At 47.9% G+C, this 16,656-nt stretch overlaps 1 protein-coding gene across 1 annotated transcript in view; it reads right to left on the bottom strand.

The window, feature by feature from the left end:
• Window positions 1-2,211: 2,211 nt before the first annotated feature.
• The window catches only part of LOC311223486 (melatonin receptor type 1B-like), a gene marked incomplete at both ends in the record, with an annotated part of 76,987 nt that continues 62,542 nt past the window's right edge, over window positions 2,212-16,656 (bottom strand). The window contains 2 exons of the mRNA XM_084308271.1: window positions 2,212-2,964; window positions 11,003-11,121. Coding sequence (XP_084164397.1) covers window positions 2,212-2,964; window positions 11,003-11,121 — 872 coding nt within the window. The remainder of the gene's footprint in view (window positions 2,965-11,002; window positions 11,122-16,656) is intronic.

Raw genomic sequence — 16,656 nt, 5'->3', positions numbered from 1 at the left:
GAAAACAGCCAATTTTGTAACAAGGTGCTTAAAAAAGCCTTGAAATTCAAATCAACCATTCGCATTGAAAGTTTTGTTCATCCATGATCAGATTAATCAAGATTTTCTTTTAATTTAAAGTGTAACTGATTGTCGGAAATTGGTTTTAAGCCGTTAATATTGGATCAGATAATTTTTTCCTATAAAAAAAAAAACAGCATTTAAAAGTGAATTGTATCCCTTTAAATGCCCCTTTGAAAGGAAAAATAGTGCTCGGAAAAGTACTTGAAAGTCCTTGAATTTCATTTTGCAATGTCTGTGGCAACCCTGACACCGAGTGGCGAGCGAAAGTGCTCTTGCGCTGAAAGGTGAGCGCCAGGTCGACTCGAGCCGTCCCTCAGTGCAGAAGCAGTCACATGACCTTTAACCCTTTCACTGCCACACTACAGAAGGTTAACCCTTTACAATCACACTAACCTCCTGTAGTGTGGCAGTGAAAGGGTTAAGCGTCATCGATTGCTGCCCACGATCATCTCCAGTCTCCACATCATTTTCTTATCATACCACCTCTCAGCCGCAACTTTCATCTCATTTTTCAGAGACCAAGGCAGCCTCTCGTCCAAAACCAAAGCAACGAATAAATAAACAAGAGTCATAGAAAATAAGTGAAACATAACAAAGCAGCCATGAAAAGGCTCGTGCACACTCTCTCCTCCCCCCGCCTGGGACACAGTCAGCCGGTGTGAACTGATCGGATCCTTACTAAGATAAACACAGTTTAAAAACAGTGGCGTTATTCACGTAGCGATTATTGAGTATGCGTGTTCGTGATATAAAGTGTAAAATGCATAGAGAGAAAGTGGTGTCTTTTCTCAACATTACTAAGATAATTACTGTAAACCCGTAGACTGCGTAAGTACTCTGTCATCCCAGTTTAAACAGCTGCATTGTGCTTTATATATGACCAGGTGTTTCGTGGCGTTATATATAAGTATATTCATGTTACCACCTAACTTGGTTTAACATGCTTGTTGTTTGCCACCTGAAACGTCCCACTCTGATGTTTCCGACTAATGTAGATTAAAGAGCTTAATGATCCGTAGACTCTGGACAAAAGACAAAATCTTTTACATAGAGTTTCTTATTTTTTTTCTTTTTGGCAAATCTTCATTTTGAGGCGATAAGCAAAAATCAGGCACCTTTTGACAAACCATGGAAATGGCCGTTAATAAATTTGAGACATCTACCGTTAATAAAGTGAAATGGATATTTGTTACAGATTTATGAAATTATTACATTTACCTATGTATTTGTCATAAAAATTATAATTTAGTCACTTTTATTTTTAATCATAATAATAATAATAAAAAAATATATAATCTATATAATTGGTCTATATACTGTACCTTCATGAGCATTTGGTGTGACAAATACTTTCTAGTACAGCAACAAAAAAAACGGTGAAGATAATGAAAGCGACTTGAAGCACTTTCAGACACAAAACATCACGGTGTAAAAATATGAATACATTTACTTTTGGTGCCTCTACTTTGAAATACATATTGCTCGAGCAGCAGAGGCCAGGCACCCTGAGGTGGACGTAAGAATATATAATAATAATTATTAATAATTATTATTATAAGAATAATGATGAATTAGAATATATGCTTTGTGAATGGCTCTCTTCAAGAGTGTTGACAACACACTCAGTTAGTATCAGCTACACTCCCCCCCCCTCCCATTTCTATCTCACTCACTCCCACCCCTCTCTCTCTTTGATCCCTGTACTATTCCAAGAGTTCTTTGAGGCTGTGTGATTCATTGCGTTAGATACAGTATAGTATACAGGCACCTCCATGACTGTAAAAGTAGAGGGGCTAAGAGATGAGGAAGAGAGAGAGAGAGAGAGAGAGAGAGAGAGAGAGAGAGAGAGAGAGAGAGAGAGAGAGAGAGAGAGAGAGAGAGAGAGAGAGAGAGAGAGAGAGCAGATAGATAGAGAGAGAGAAAGAGAGAGAGAGAGAGAGAGCGAGAGAGAGAGAGAGAGAGAGAGAGAGAGAGAGAGAGGTAGAGAGAGAGAGGTAGAGAGAGAGGGAGAGAGAGAGAGAGCAGATAGATAGAGAGAGAGAAAGAGAGAGAGAGAGAGAGAGCGAGAGAGAGAGAGAGAGAGAGAGAGAGGTAGAGAGAGAGAGGTAGAGAGAGAGAGAGGGGAGGTGGTGGTGGTGGTGGTGAACATCACATGGTCTCTCCTTTCATCTGCTCGTTGTTGTTGAGTCCCCCCGGAGACGGTTTGCTCTTCATGGCCTCGGTCCCGCCCCTCGACGTCTCCTGCAGGAAGAGGCGGGGCCTCCACACGGACGTGACGATCCGCTTGTACTCCTTGCGGAAGTTCTGGTTCAGCAGGCCGTAGATGATGGCGTTAAGGCAGCTGTTGAAGTAGGCCATGAAGTAGCTGACCACGAAGAGCCACTCGGGGATCCGCGGCGCCACCCTCTCCGGGTCGATGGCCACCGCCAGGCCGATGAAGTTCAGCGGCGCCCAGCAGAGGGCGAACAACACGAACACCACGAACATGGTGATGAAGTGCCTCAGGTCGCTGGGCTTGAGGCGGGGACGCACCTCGGACTTCACCCTGCGCCGCACCTGGATCACCAGGATCCAGATGCGCAGGTAGCAGAAGGTGACCACGGCGATGGGCACGAAGAAGTGGATGACCACCACGGTGATGGTGTAGGACGCGCTGACCGCCTGGGCGAACGTGCAGGAGTAGACGCGCGCGTCGTACTGCAGCGAGCCCACGAAGAAGTTGGGCAGGATGGCGAGCAGGGTCAGCGCCCAGATGAGCGCCACCAGGAGCAGGGTGTTGCGGTAGCTGTACAGCTTGTCGTAGGCGAAGCTGTGGCAGATGTAGCAGTAGCGGTTGACAGCGATGCCGGTGATGTTGAAGATGGAGCCGATGACGCTGAGGCCCATCAGGAAGCCGCTCACCTGGGGGAGAGAGAGAGGGAGAGCGGGGAGATGACGTCTACAGATGCAGTATGTGTATGTCACCGGATTTCCCCACGGGGATTAATAAAGTATCCTATCTATCTAAGATTCAAGATTCAAGAGTTTTATTCATCACATACATACCAGGGCATACAGTGAGAATAAATGCGGTTGGCCATGCCCGCTTCGATTGTGCAATAAAAACAATAGTAATAGTAGTAATAATAAAAAACGATAACTAGTTTAGACATGGTAAAATAGACATGTTAATAAATTGCTTAAAGGCACTGGATCCTATGTTTTGTTTGCTTTTTTTCTTTTTTCTTTTAGAATACTGTTTTGGAATCTACATTTTTGTATTTTTTATTTTATTTTTTTTAATGCTAAATTTTGAAAAACTATAAGGGTGAAAAAAGAAAAAGAAATTTGGTAAGAATATAGGACAGGCACATATAAGCACTATGCTTCAGTCTGTACCTTTTTCAGTCACTGTAAAAAATCAAATATTGATATTTTTTTGATGACTGAAAAAAATAAACTACTACTACTTGTTACGTTCTGGACACCGACTGTGGTCGGTGACCACCCACATTCCTGGCATATGTCACTGGGCTTGTCACCTGTCATTTCCCTGTCAATTAGTGCTGTCACTTAGGGGTGGTTCCTGATTGGCTGTCACGGGGGTGTGTGTGGAATGTTGGTATTTGGTGTCTATGTAACATACTGTACCTCTCTTCTGCTTGTTCATTGTCAGGTCTTCACTAATTGCGTTCGGGGATAACGCGGACGGTTCTACTCTGGACCTCCAATAAGCTCCCATTTACCTTATTTTCCACTTGTGCTATTAGCACTTGTCTCTCTTAGAACTTACTCTGTGTTCTTACTATTAAAGTCGAACCTGTTCAAGAGTAAACACTCTCTGTCTCTGTGATTGCCTTCACCCATTGGAATTCACCTACCTCCATTCTGACAGAAGACCTGACCATCAGAATTCCATGGAGGCCATCATGGAGATGCTCCAGGCGCAGGGAGCAGCCCAGACACGGATGGAGGAACATCAACTGCTGGTCAGCGCCGAGTTAATCCGACTCAACAGGGTCGTCGGATCATCCCAAGCGGTGGCGCAGTCGGCGTTGGCCACAGCCCGACAAGCCCAAGAAGGAGTGGCTGGTGTTCAGTCGGCGACGGGAGAAGCAGCGCTCCACGCAGAGGAGAGTCGGGGGGTGTTCGGGGTCCAGGAACGGTCCCACGAGCCACATCTGCAGGCGCCCGCTCGCTATGACGGATCACCGGATGGTTGTCGGGAATTCATCACCCAGTGTCTACTCGTTTTCCGGCTGCAACCACGATCATTTCCATCGGAGACAGCGCAGGTAGCGTATATTATCACACTGCTCACCGGTCAAGCTCTCTCCTGGGCTACGGCGGAATTAGAGGCGGGGGCGATAATCTGCGACAGTCTGGACGCCTTTACCCGGGAATTGAGAAGAGTATTCGATACTTCCCGGGTACTCTCGATCTTCGAGGCTGGTGGTCGTCTTCTCGACTGCCGGCAGGGCCTCCGCACGGTCGCAGCTTACGCTATCAATTTTCGGATCTTGGCTCGGGAGACAGCTTGGGCGGAGAACGTCTGCGTGGTTCTGTTCGTCAGGGGACTCTCAGCGCGGATGCGAGATGCGCTCTCCGCGCGTGAGATCCCCGAGCAGCTGGAGGTGCTGATCAACACCACCATCAAGATGGACAATCGGCACCGGGAGAGGGAGAAGGAGCATGTCAACAACACCCAGGTATGTTTTCCTTCTTCTCCTGGTGTTGATAATTCCATGCATTACACGAGTGGGCCACTGGGTGATGAATCCATGCAGCTTGGAGCGCTGTCGCTCTCGGACGACGAGAGGCAGCGCTTCATCAAAGAGCGACGCTGCTTCCGGTGCGGCCGCACCGGTCACCGCTTCGGCAGCTGTCGGGTCCAGGCTGTATCGGCTCGGCGCCAATCGGGAATGGAAGGTGCGCCGTCGGGCTTCGAGAAAGCGCCAGCAGGTGGGCTCATTCCTGCCAAAACCACGGATTCTCGTACATTTTTTGAGGTGGCGATCAACTGTGGGGGTGACATTAGGGGAACTAAGGCTCTCATTGACTCAGGGGCGGCGGGCAATTTTATTCACGTGGGATTGGTGAAGGAGTGGGGAACCCCAGTGGAGGATTTAGGGGTTCCCTTACCAGTTTATGCCCTGGACGGTCGGCCTCTGGGCAGTGGGAGCGTCACCTAGCGCACAGTTCCTTTACACATCCGGGTGGCGGGTGGGGAGTGGGAATGGGTTACATTTTTTGTCATCTTTTCCCCCTATTCTGTCATGGTGTTGGGTCATCCCTGGTTGTCGTCATGTGTTCGTGTCATTAATTGGAGCACGGGCGAACTCTCAGCGGCGGCCGACGTCAAGTCAATCGTCAGCGGGAGTTTGCCCAAACCCTTGTCTCCCCACCCCTCTTCTCTTTTGTCTCCTCCCTCTTTCTCCAGGATGGTGGGGAGCGTGGCAGATTCTGATCTACCCTCTAATCCCGATTTGATAGGGGTGCCTGAGATCTATTGGGACCTGGCGGACGATTTTAGCAAGACGCGTGCTAAAGCACTTCCGCCTCATAGATCATACGACTGTCCCATTAATCTTCTACCCGGTACCTCCCCGCCTCGCGGGCGAATGTTCTCTCTCTCACGCCCCGAAACCTTGGCCATGAACACCTACATAGAGGAGGCATTGCTTGCGGGGCACATACGCCCTTCCACTTCCCCTGCCGGCGCTGGCTTCTTCTTTGTTGATAAAAAAGATGGGGATCAGCGCCCATGCATTGATTATAGGGGATTGAATGACGTTTCCATCAAGAACCGATATCCTTTACCCCTCATGGACACGGCCTTTGCGTGCTTACAGGGGGCACAGGTATTTTCTAAACTTGACTTACGTAATGCATACAACCTGGTCAGGATTAGAGAGGGAGACGAGTGGAAGACTGCATTTAACACACCCAATGGGCACTATGAGTATTTGGTCATGCCCTTTGGTTTGGCTAATGCTCCGGCAGTCTTCCAAGCCCTGGTTAGCGACGTGCTGCGAGACTTGATTGGGGTGTCGGTGTTTGTCTACTTAGATGATATCCTGATTTTTTCTCGCGATATGGTGCAACACCAAATGCACGTTCGGGAGGTGCTAGACCGTCTCCTCAAGCATCAACTATTCGTTAAGGCTGAGAAGTGTGTGTTTCACATGGACACCGTGTCCTTCCTGGGCTTTGTGTTGACGAAGGGCGATCTGCGCATGGATCCAGCCAAGGTGAGTGCAGTTTTGGACTGGCCACGACCTTCGTCGCTCAAGGGGTTACAACGGTTTTTGGGCTTTGCAAATTTTTACAGGCGCTTTATTCGCAACTTTAGCGCCTTAGCCAATCCTTTAACAGCTCTCACTAAGGCCTCTCTCCCTGGCTTTGAATGGTCGCCTAGGGCTGAGTCGGCCTTCTGCGATCTTAAACGTCGTTTTACATCCGCTCCTGTATTGATCCGCCATGACGCGGAGGTTCCGTTCATTGTGGAGGTGGATGCCTCTGACGTCGCGGTGGGGGGGGTGCTCTCTCAGAAATGCTTAAAGGATGGGAAAGTGCACCCGTGTGCTTTTTTTTCTCGCCGTCTGTCACCAGCCGAGCGTAATAACGACGTGGGTAATCGGGAGTTATTGGCGATCAAATTGGCACTGGAGGAGTGGAGACATTGGTTAGAGGGGGCGGCACATCCTTTCATTATTTGGACTGATCATAAGAACTTGGCTTACATCCAAGGGGCTAAACGCCTTAACGCTCGCCAGGCCAGGTGGACGTTGTTCTTCACACGATTTCGATATACCATCTCCTATAGACCCGGCTCCAAGAATATCAAACCTGACGCGTTGTCGCGCCAGTTTGATCTTCCTGGTCGGGAGGAGCAGCCCCATCCCATTATTCCACCGGCCTTGATTTTGGCACCCGTGTCTTGGGGCATAGAGAAGGTGGTAAGGTCGGCGCTAACGCGGGAGCCCGATCCTGGTGGGGGTCCTCCGGGACGGTCGTATGTTCCCAAGGTGGCGCGCTCACGCTTGCTACAGTGGGCACATGCGTCATCCCTCACCAGCCACCCAGGGGCAACCAGGACTCTGGAATTTATCCGTAGGAGGTTCTGGTGGCCGACAGTGGAGGGGGATACGCGTTCCTTTGTGGCGGCCTGTCCGGTGTGCGCACGTAGTAAGACCTCTCGACGGGCACCGGCGGGTCTCCTCCGACCACTTCCTATTCCTAAACGACCCTGGTCACACATATCTCTGGACTTTATTTCTGGTCTTCCCCTTTCGGACGGGTTCACCACCATCTTGGTGGTGGTGGATCGGTTCTCTAAGGCGGCTCACTTTGTCCCTCTCCCCAAGCTTCCTTCGGCCCGGGAGACTGCTGATTTAGTTATACAGCATGTCTTTCGGGTCCACGGGCTGCCAGTAGATATCGTGTCAGACCGGGGTCCTCAGTTCGCCTCCAGGTTCTGGAAGGCGTTTGCCGCCGGCCTCTGCGCCTCTGTCAGTCTGTCGTCTGGGTTCCATCCGCAGTAGTCCGGCAACGTGGAGTAGGAGGTTGGCTTGGGCTGAGTACGCGCATAATACCCTTCTCTCCTCTTCTACCGGTATGTCTCCCTTTCAGTGCCAGTATGGTTTTCAACCTCCTCTGTTTCCCAAGCAGGAGCAGGAGGCGGAGGTGCCCTCGGCCCAGGCACATGTGGCTCGCTGTCGCAGGACGTGGAAACAGGTTCGGAAGGCGCTACAGAAGGTTTCGGTTAGTACCCAACGGCAGGCTAACCGTAAGCGTCGTCCGGCTCCAGTTTACCGTCCAGGGCAGCAGGTTTGGCTTTCCACCCGGGATCTCCCTCTCCGGGTGGAATCCAAGAAGCTGGCTCCTCGCTTTATAGGACCATTTAAAGTGATTCATCGGGTTAATCCAGTGGCTTACAAGCTACGACTTCCGAGCTCAATGAGGGTTCATCCGACGTTTCATGTGTCCCTGTTGAAGCCATTCCTCTCATCGCCCTTGGCCCCGCCACTGCCTGTGGTTCCTCCGCCCCGGTTTATTGGCGGTCAACCCATTTACACGGTGCGGAGGATACTGGGTTGTAGGCAGAGGGGTAGGGGGTTTCAGTTCTTGGTGGATTGGGAGGGGTACGGGATAGAAGAGCGTTCTTGGGTGCCTCAAAGGGATATTTTAGATCCCAGCCTGATCGTTGATTTCCGGCGGCTGAATCCCGAGGCTCCTAGGTGAACGTCTGGTGCCGTTCGTCGGGGGAGGGTACTGTTACGTTCTGGACACCGACTGTGGTCGGTGACCACCCACATTCCTGGCATATGTCACTGGGCTTGTCACCTGTCATTTCCCTGTCAATTAGTGCTGTCACTTAGGGGTGGTTCCTGATTGGCTGTCACGGGGGTGTGTGTGGAATGTTGGTATTTGGTGTCTATGTAACATACCTCTCTTCTGCTTGTTCATTGTCAGGTCTTCACTAATTGCGTTCGGGGATAACGCGGACGGTTCTACTCTGGACCTCCAATAAGCTCCCATTTACCTTATTTTCCACTTGTGCTATTAGCACTTGTCTCTCTTAGAACTTACTCTGTGTTCTTACTATTAAAGTCGAACCTGTTCAAGAGTAAACACTCTCTGTCTCTGTGATTGCCTTCACCCATTGGAATTCACCTACCTCCATTCTGACAACTACTACTACTACTACTACTACTACTACTACTACTACTACTACTACTACTACTACTACTACTACTACTAGTATGTACACTCCTATACAATGTGCAGTTTTTCTTCTATGTCCCTATGGCTATGCTATACTATGCTGTTACTAATTATACTATACAACAATCACAACAAGTAATTTTCTTTTTTTCTATCTACTTTTTCTCCCATTTTCTATTTTTCTCCCATCCCAATTTTGTATCGTCCAATTCTTCCCTCCCCTGTCTCGAACGCTGTTTGGCCATGCCTCCCACAAGCCGGCTGCAATGTGGACGAAGCCTTACATCACGTGTCCCCTCCGGTACTCGAGGAGGCAGCCTGTCGCATCTTTTCACCTGCACAGCGCGATCTCTCAGCGTCGGGGGTCTGCGTGGGAGGGACACGCCGCCCCCGTCGCTTCCTGATTCTGCTGCGCAGGCGCACCAACCGACCTGTAGGAGTCGCTGTCCACAACGTCCGATCCCCACCCATCAGCTTCCCATCCCCTAATACTGCCAATTGTATTAGTATGAACGACCAGCCATGCATTGCTATCAGCAGCAGAATCAGGAAGCGACGAGGGCGGCGTGCCCCTCCCATGCAGACCCCCGACGCTGAGAGATGGCGCTGTGCAGGTGAAAAGATGTGACTGCTGCTTCCTCGAGTACCGGAGGGGACACGTGATGTAAGGCTTCGTCCACATTGCAGCCGGCTTGTGGGAGGCATGGCCAAACAACGTTCGATACGAAATTGGGATGGGAGAAAAATTGAAAATTGGAGAAAAAATAGATAAAAAGAAAAGAAAATAATTGCATTGGTGGCGAGCACCTTGCCCACTACACCACCTAGCCGCAACAAGTTATTTTCTGGTCGATCTTTGAGACTTTCCCTGTTTTTTTTTTTTTTTTTTTTTTTAAGAATTATTATTATAATTATTTTTATCTTTCATTACAGTTCTACGTTTGTTTTGATGTGAAAAGTGATGCTGCATAAGATGACTGCACTTAGCACTGACTGAGAAAGTACATATTACAGTTCTACTTTGACAAACATCTTTACAATTAGCATTTTATAATGTTAATAATATGAGAGTCCACATTACAGTTATTTTGTTTTGATGTGAAAAGTGATGCTGCATAAGATGACTGCACTTAGCACTGACTGAGAAAGTACATATTACAGTTCTACTTTATAAAATGCTAATTGTAAATATGTTTGTCAATGTTAATAATATGAGAAAGTCCACATTACAGTTCTACTTTTGTTTTGATGTGAAAAGTGATGCTGCATAAGATGACTGCACTTAGCACTGACTGAGAAAGTACATATTACAGTTCTACTTTATAAAATGCTAATTGTAAATATGTTTGTCAATGTTAATAATATGAGAAAGTCCACATTACAGTTCTACTTTTGTTTTGATGTGAAAAGTGATGCTGCATAAGATGACTGCACTTAGCACTGACTGAGAAAGTACATATTACAGTTCTACTTTATAAAATGCTAATTGTAAATATGTTTGTCAATGTTAATAATATGAGAAAGTCCACATTACAGTTCTACTTTTGTTTTGATGTGAAAAGTGATGCTGCATAAGATGACTGCACTTAGCACTGACTGAGAAAGTACATATTACAGTTCTACTTTATAAAATGCTAATTGTAAATATGTTTGTCAATGTTAATAATATGAGAAAGTCCACATTACAGTTCTACTTTTGTTTTGATGTGAAAAGTGATGCTGCATAAGATGACTGCACTTAGAACTGACTGAGAAAGTACATATTACAGTTCTACTTTGACGTTTTAATGTTGGACCAAAGCATTGCATGCAATTAGAATACAGGCAAATAAAAGTCATTTAGTTTAAAGTACAATTGGCTGTCTTTTTCTCTCAACGCTTCAATAGGCAGATCTTGCCTTCACAAAAAAAAGAAAAAATGATCTTGGGCTTAAAAAGGTTGGTGACCCCTGCTTTAAAGTGACCTTTTCGTGTGTGTTTAAAGTGACCTGTGGTGCGTTTGTGTGCGTGCGAGTGCAGAGTGTTGTGTTGTGTGTGTGTATGTGTGTGTTCATGTGTGCGTGTGTGTGGAGAGATCAGTGTTCATTGTTCTGATGGCCTGAGGGAAGAAACTGAGCTGAAAGAGGGCGAGAGAGTGAGTAGATCTACATCTACACGGGATAGACCGGATGAATGTAATGTAATGTCTCTGTAGAGAACAGGCAGACGGTCAGACCCATCAGCTACAGCTCACCTTGCATTGCGTGTCGCCCAGTGACCATCCGTCGTGGAAGATGGCGTACAGCACCAGTGGATATGGGTAGAAGGCCACCAGCAGATCCGCAAAGGCCAGGCTCACGACAAAGACATTCCCTGCAGAGGACAGGGAGAGAGTCTCATTATGATGACGCGTCAATCAGTGATCCAGACTCAATCAAATGGGTATCCCCACCACTAAGAATATGACATAAGAATGAAGACATGTTTTCTCTAATTGACTGAGCTCTTGATAACAAGGAGGAACAGACAACTGCAGGTAAATATGACTGAGTTATTGATAACAAGGAGGAACACTAGACAACAGGTCAATATGACTGAGTTATTGATACGAGGAGGAACACTAGACAACAGGTCAATATGACTGAGCTCTTGATAACAAGGAGGAACACTAGACAACAGGTACATATGACTGAGTTATTGATAACAAGGAGGAACACTAGACAACAGGTCGATATGACTGAGTTATTGATACAAGGAGGAACACTAGACAACAGGTCAATATGACTGAGTTATTGATACAAGGAGGAACACTAGACAACAGGTCAATATGACTGAGTTATTGATACAAGGAGGAACACTAGACAACAGATCAATATGACTGAGTTATTGATACAAGGAGGAACACTAGACAACAGGTACATATGACTGAGTTATTGATACGAAGAGGAACACTAGACAACAGATCAATATGACTGAGTTATTGATACGAGGAGGAACACTAGACAACAGGTACATATGACTGAGTTATTGATACGAGGAGGAACACTAGACAACAGGTACATATGACTGAGTTATTGATAACAAGGAGGAACACTAGACAACAGATCAATATGACTGAGTTATTGATAACAAGGAGGAACACTAGACAACAGGTAATTTGTAGTATTTTCTGTATTTTGTAGCTGTAAAAGGTTTGTTATGTTGGGTATCTTTGTAAACCTTGGAGTAAACAAATCTATAAATGTACAGTGGCTTAAGAAGGTTCCAAATACAGTAGCATAGTTCCATCTCCAGATCAAACTGTGATGTGATGTGAATATACCCCACATAGAGATGATCAAACACATGCAAATATGGAATAACTGTGGACCGTGCACACACACACACACACACACACACACACACACACACACACACACACACACACACACACACACACACACACACACACACACACACACACACACACACACACACACACACACACACACACACACACACACACACACACACACACACACACACACACACACACACACACACAAAGGCTGCATCCCATTCCTCCCCTTGGCCCTACCCCTTGGCCCTACCCCTCGTTTTGGAGTGCCCTCGATGGGGAGTCACGAAATGGGACAGCACTAGCACAGTTTGGTATCCAAACTCTTGACATTTTGTGTTGTTATTTTGTAGCACAAGTGTTAATCAAATGTTAGTCAGGTTCTTTATATTCATACAGTATGTCAGTCAAATAGAAAATGAATGGGTGAGACTATAATAAAACATATATACAGTATTACTGCAGTGTATTACATGGTACTGGTAGTGGTATTGTACTACAGGATACAAGGTACTTCATGTTACTAAAGGATGCTACATGTTACTAAAGGATAATACATGTTACAACTAGGGCTGTCAGTTTATCGCGTTAATTAGATTAATTAATTACACAAGCAAATTATCACATTTAACTAAAAATTAACTCAAAATGTATACATTTTTTTTTATATTTTTGTATCTCATTCATTCCATAAGAACGTAGAATACACATTTACAGACTTTTTTTTTAATATGGCCATTTGCATGTTCTTGGTATCTGATTCTAGGGACATCTATGGATCTCAGGGAATGTATTCCCAGTGTCAGAAATACTGTGTCTGTTACTAGGCTTGAGTAAATTGTAATGAACCAAATGACAATATCAATACATTTTTTTTCTTAACTGTGAATAACACCATGCTAAAATTTATCAGACCTGAAAAATCTAAGCAAATTAATAAAATAAATGGAAGATGATTAGACAGAAGGTTTTGTAGATACAGTACTGAATTCTGCCATCCGGACACATGCCATTTGAAATATGATTATAGAATATAGAATATCAGGCCTAAAATGGTTATGCGATTAAAATGCGATTAATTACATTAATTAATTACAAATCCTGTAATTAATTAGATAACATTTTTTAATCGCCTGACAGCACTAGTTACAACCGAGTACTACATTTGACTAAAGGACACTACTGTACATGTTACTAACATTTTGTATTATATATATTATTTATGCTTAGCATACACAAAAACATAACACAGCATTTACCAAAGACAAGAAACATTGTTATGCCAGCCATATTGGATTTCATCTGCCGTCTTGGATATGAAGTGTTATTAATCTTTCCATGTATTATTAATATTGGTCTTGAAATTCTGAAAATAATAGAAAATTAAAATGTATAGGTTTATGTAATAAACATTTTTATAGTTTAAAAGATAAACTTGAATTTCATAACTTTTGTGTTCCATCTCTGCATAGTAGTGAGAGATGGAGAGAGAAACCATATGGATGTAGTGGTTAAATTAGCGATTTTTATTGGTTTGTTATGACAAACCAATTACATGATCCAACATATGTGTAAACAACTAACATATTCCAGTTGACTGTATATTTGTTTAATGATTCGTTACGAAGTAATCAATACTGTCATTTGTATAAATTACTGGTAAAGCTCCGCCATTTTCTTTAGATTTGCGAAAGGTTTGCAGTGCATTCTGGGAAATACCCTCTCGCCCTCGTTATTGAGCCTGCATCTTGGCTTGACTCCGTTTGTAGGGCCGTATGGAGGGCTGAAACGTCACTACCCCTTGATCCAAAGTGAAATGGGACACCAGTACACTTTGCGGGAACGCGCAAAACAGAGCCATAGGGCCGAGTGGTAGAGGGGCCAAGGGGAGGAATGGGACGCAGCAAAACACTTGACCTCCATGCCAGATTTCAGCCTCCTCTGAAACAGTTTGGGACACTTTTGTGGTTCAAGCAACAGGGAGCTAGAAAGCTGCTGGTTGCAGCTACGTGTAATAACTAATCAAATAGTATGTGTGTTGACGTGTGGCCTAGCTAGCCCCCCCCCCACGTGTGGCCTAGCCAGCCCCCCCCAACACATGTACACGTGTGGCCTAGCCAGCCCCCCCCCAACACATGTACACGTGTGTCCTATAGCCAGCCCCCCCCCAACACATGTACACGTGTGTCCTAGCCAGCCCCCGTACATGTGTGGCCTAGCCATCCCCCCCAACACATGTACACGTGTGGCCTAGCCAGCCCCCCCCCCAACACATGTACACATGTGGCCTAGCCAGCCCCCCCAACACATGTACACGTGTGGCCTAGCCAGCCCCCCCCCCCCCCAACACATGTACACGTGTGGCCTAGCCAGCCCCCCCCCCAACACATGTACACGTGTGGCCTAGCCCCCCCCCCCCCCAACACATGTACACATGTGGTCTATAGCCAGCCCCCCCCAACACATGTACACATGTGGTCTATAGCCAGCCCCCCCAACACATGTACACATGTGGTCTATAGCCAGCCCCCCCCAACACATGTACACATGTGGTCTATAGCCAGCCCCCCCCCCCAACACATGTACACATGTGGTCTATAGCCAGCCCCCCCCCCCCCCAACACATGTACACATGTGGTCTAAAGCCAGCCCCCCCCAACACATGTACACATGTGGTCTATAGCCAGCCCCCCCCCCCCCCCCAACACATGTACACATGTGGTCTATAGCCAGCCCCCCCCCCCCAACACATGTACACATGTGGTCTATAGCCAGCCCCCCCCCCCCTCCCAACACATGTACACATGTGGTCTATAGCCAGCCCCCCCCCCCCCCCCCAACACATGTACACATGTGGTCTATAGCCAGCCCCCCCCCCCCAACACATGTACACATGTGGTCTATAGCCAGCCCCCCCCCCCCAACACATGTACACATGTGGTCTATAGCCAGCCCCCCCCCCCCAACACATGTACACATGTGGTCTATAGCCAGCCCCCCCCCCCCCCAACACATGTACACATGGGGTCTATAGCCAGCCCCCCCCAACACATGTACACATGTGGTCTATAGCCAGCCCCCCCCCCCCCCCCAACACATGTACACATGTGGTCTATAGCCAGCCCCCCCCCCCCAACACATCTACACATGTGGTCTATAGCCAGCCCCCCCCCCCCCCCAACACATGTACACATGGGGTCTATAGCCAGCCCCCCCCAACACATGTACACATGTGGTCTATAGCCAGCCCCCCCCCCCCCAACACATGTACACGTGTGGCCTAGCCAGCCCCCCCCCCCCCCCAACACATGTACACGTGTGGCCTAGCCCCCCCCCCCCAACACATGTACACATGTGGTCTATAGCCAGCCCCCCCCAACACATGTACACATGTGGTCTATAGCCAGCCCCCCCAACACATGTACACATGTGGTCTATAGCCAGCCCCCCCCCCCCCAACACATGTACACATGTGGTCTATAGCCAGCCCCCCCCCCCCCCCCCCCAACACATGTACACATGTGGTCTATAGCCAGCCCCCCCCAACACATGTACACATGTGGTCTATAGCCAGCCCCCCCCCCCCCCAACACATGTACACATGTGGTCTATAGCCAGCCCCCCCCCCCCAACACATGTACACATGTGGTCTATAGCCAGCCCCCCCCCCCCAACACATGTACACATGTGGTCTATAGCCAGCCCCCCCCCCCAACACATGTACACATGTGGTCTATAGCCAGCCCCCCCCCCCCAACACATGTACACATGTGGTCTATAGCCAGCCCCCCCCCACCAACACATGTACACATGTGGTCTATAGCCAGCCCCCCCCCCCCCCCAACACATGTACACATGTGGTCTATAGCCAGCCCCCCCCCCCCCCAACACATGTACACATGTGGTCTATAGCCAGCCCCCCCAACACATGTACACATGTGGTCTATAGCCAGCCCCCCCCCCCCCCCAACACATGTACACATGTGGTCTATAGCCAGCCCCCCCCAACACATGTACACATGTGGTCTATAGCCAGCCCCCCCCCCCCCAACACATGTACACATGTGGTCTATAGCCAGCCCCCCCCCCCCCAACACATGTACACATGTGGTCTATAGCCAGCCCCCCCCCCCCCCCCCAACACATGTACACATGTGGTCTATAGCCAGCCCCCCCCCCCCCCCCAACACATGTACACATGTGGTCTATAGCCAGCCCCCCCAACACATGTACACGTGTGGTCTATAGCCAGCCCCCCCCAACACATGTACACATGTGGTCTATAGCCAGCCCCCCCCAACACATGTACACGTGTGGCCTAGCCAGCCCCCCCCAACACATGTACACATGTGGTCTATAGCCAGCCCCCCCCAACACATGTACACGTGTGGCCTAGCCAGCCCCCCCCAACACATGTACACATGTGGTCTATAGCCAGCCCCCCCCAACACATGTACACGTGTGGCCTAGCCAGCCGCCCCCCCCCCCCAACACATGTACACGTGTGTCCTAGCCAGCCCCCCCTCCCCCCAACACATGTACACGTGTGTCCTAGCCAGCCCCCCCCCCCC

Source organism: Notolepis coatsorum (genome assembly GCF_963971535.1).
Source record: "Notolepis coatsorum genome assembly, chromosome: 1".
Lineage (NCBI taxonomy): Eukaryota > Metazoa > Chordata > Actinopteri > Aulopiformes > Paralepididae > Notolepis > Notolepis coatsorum.
Note: the sequence above shows the minus strand (reverse complement) of the source record. Positions and strands in the feature narration are given on the sequence as shown.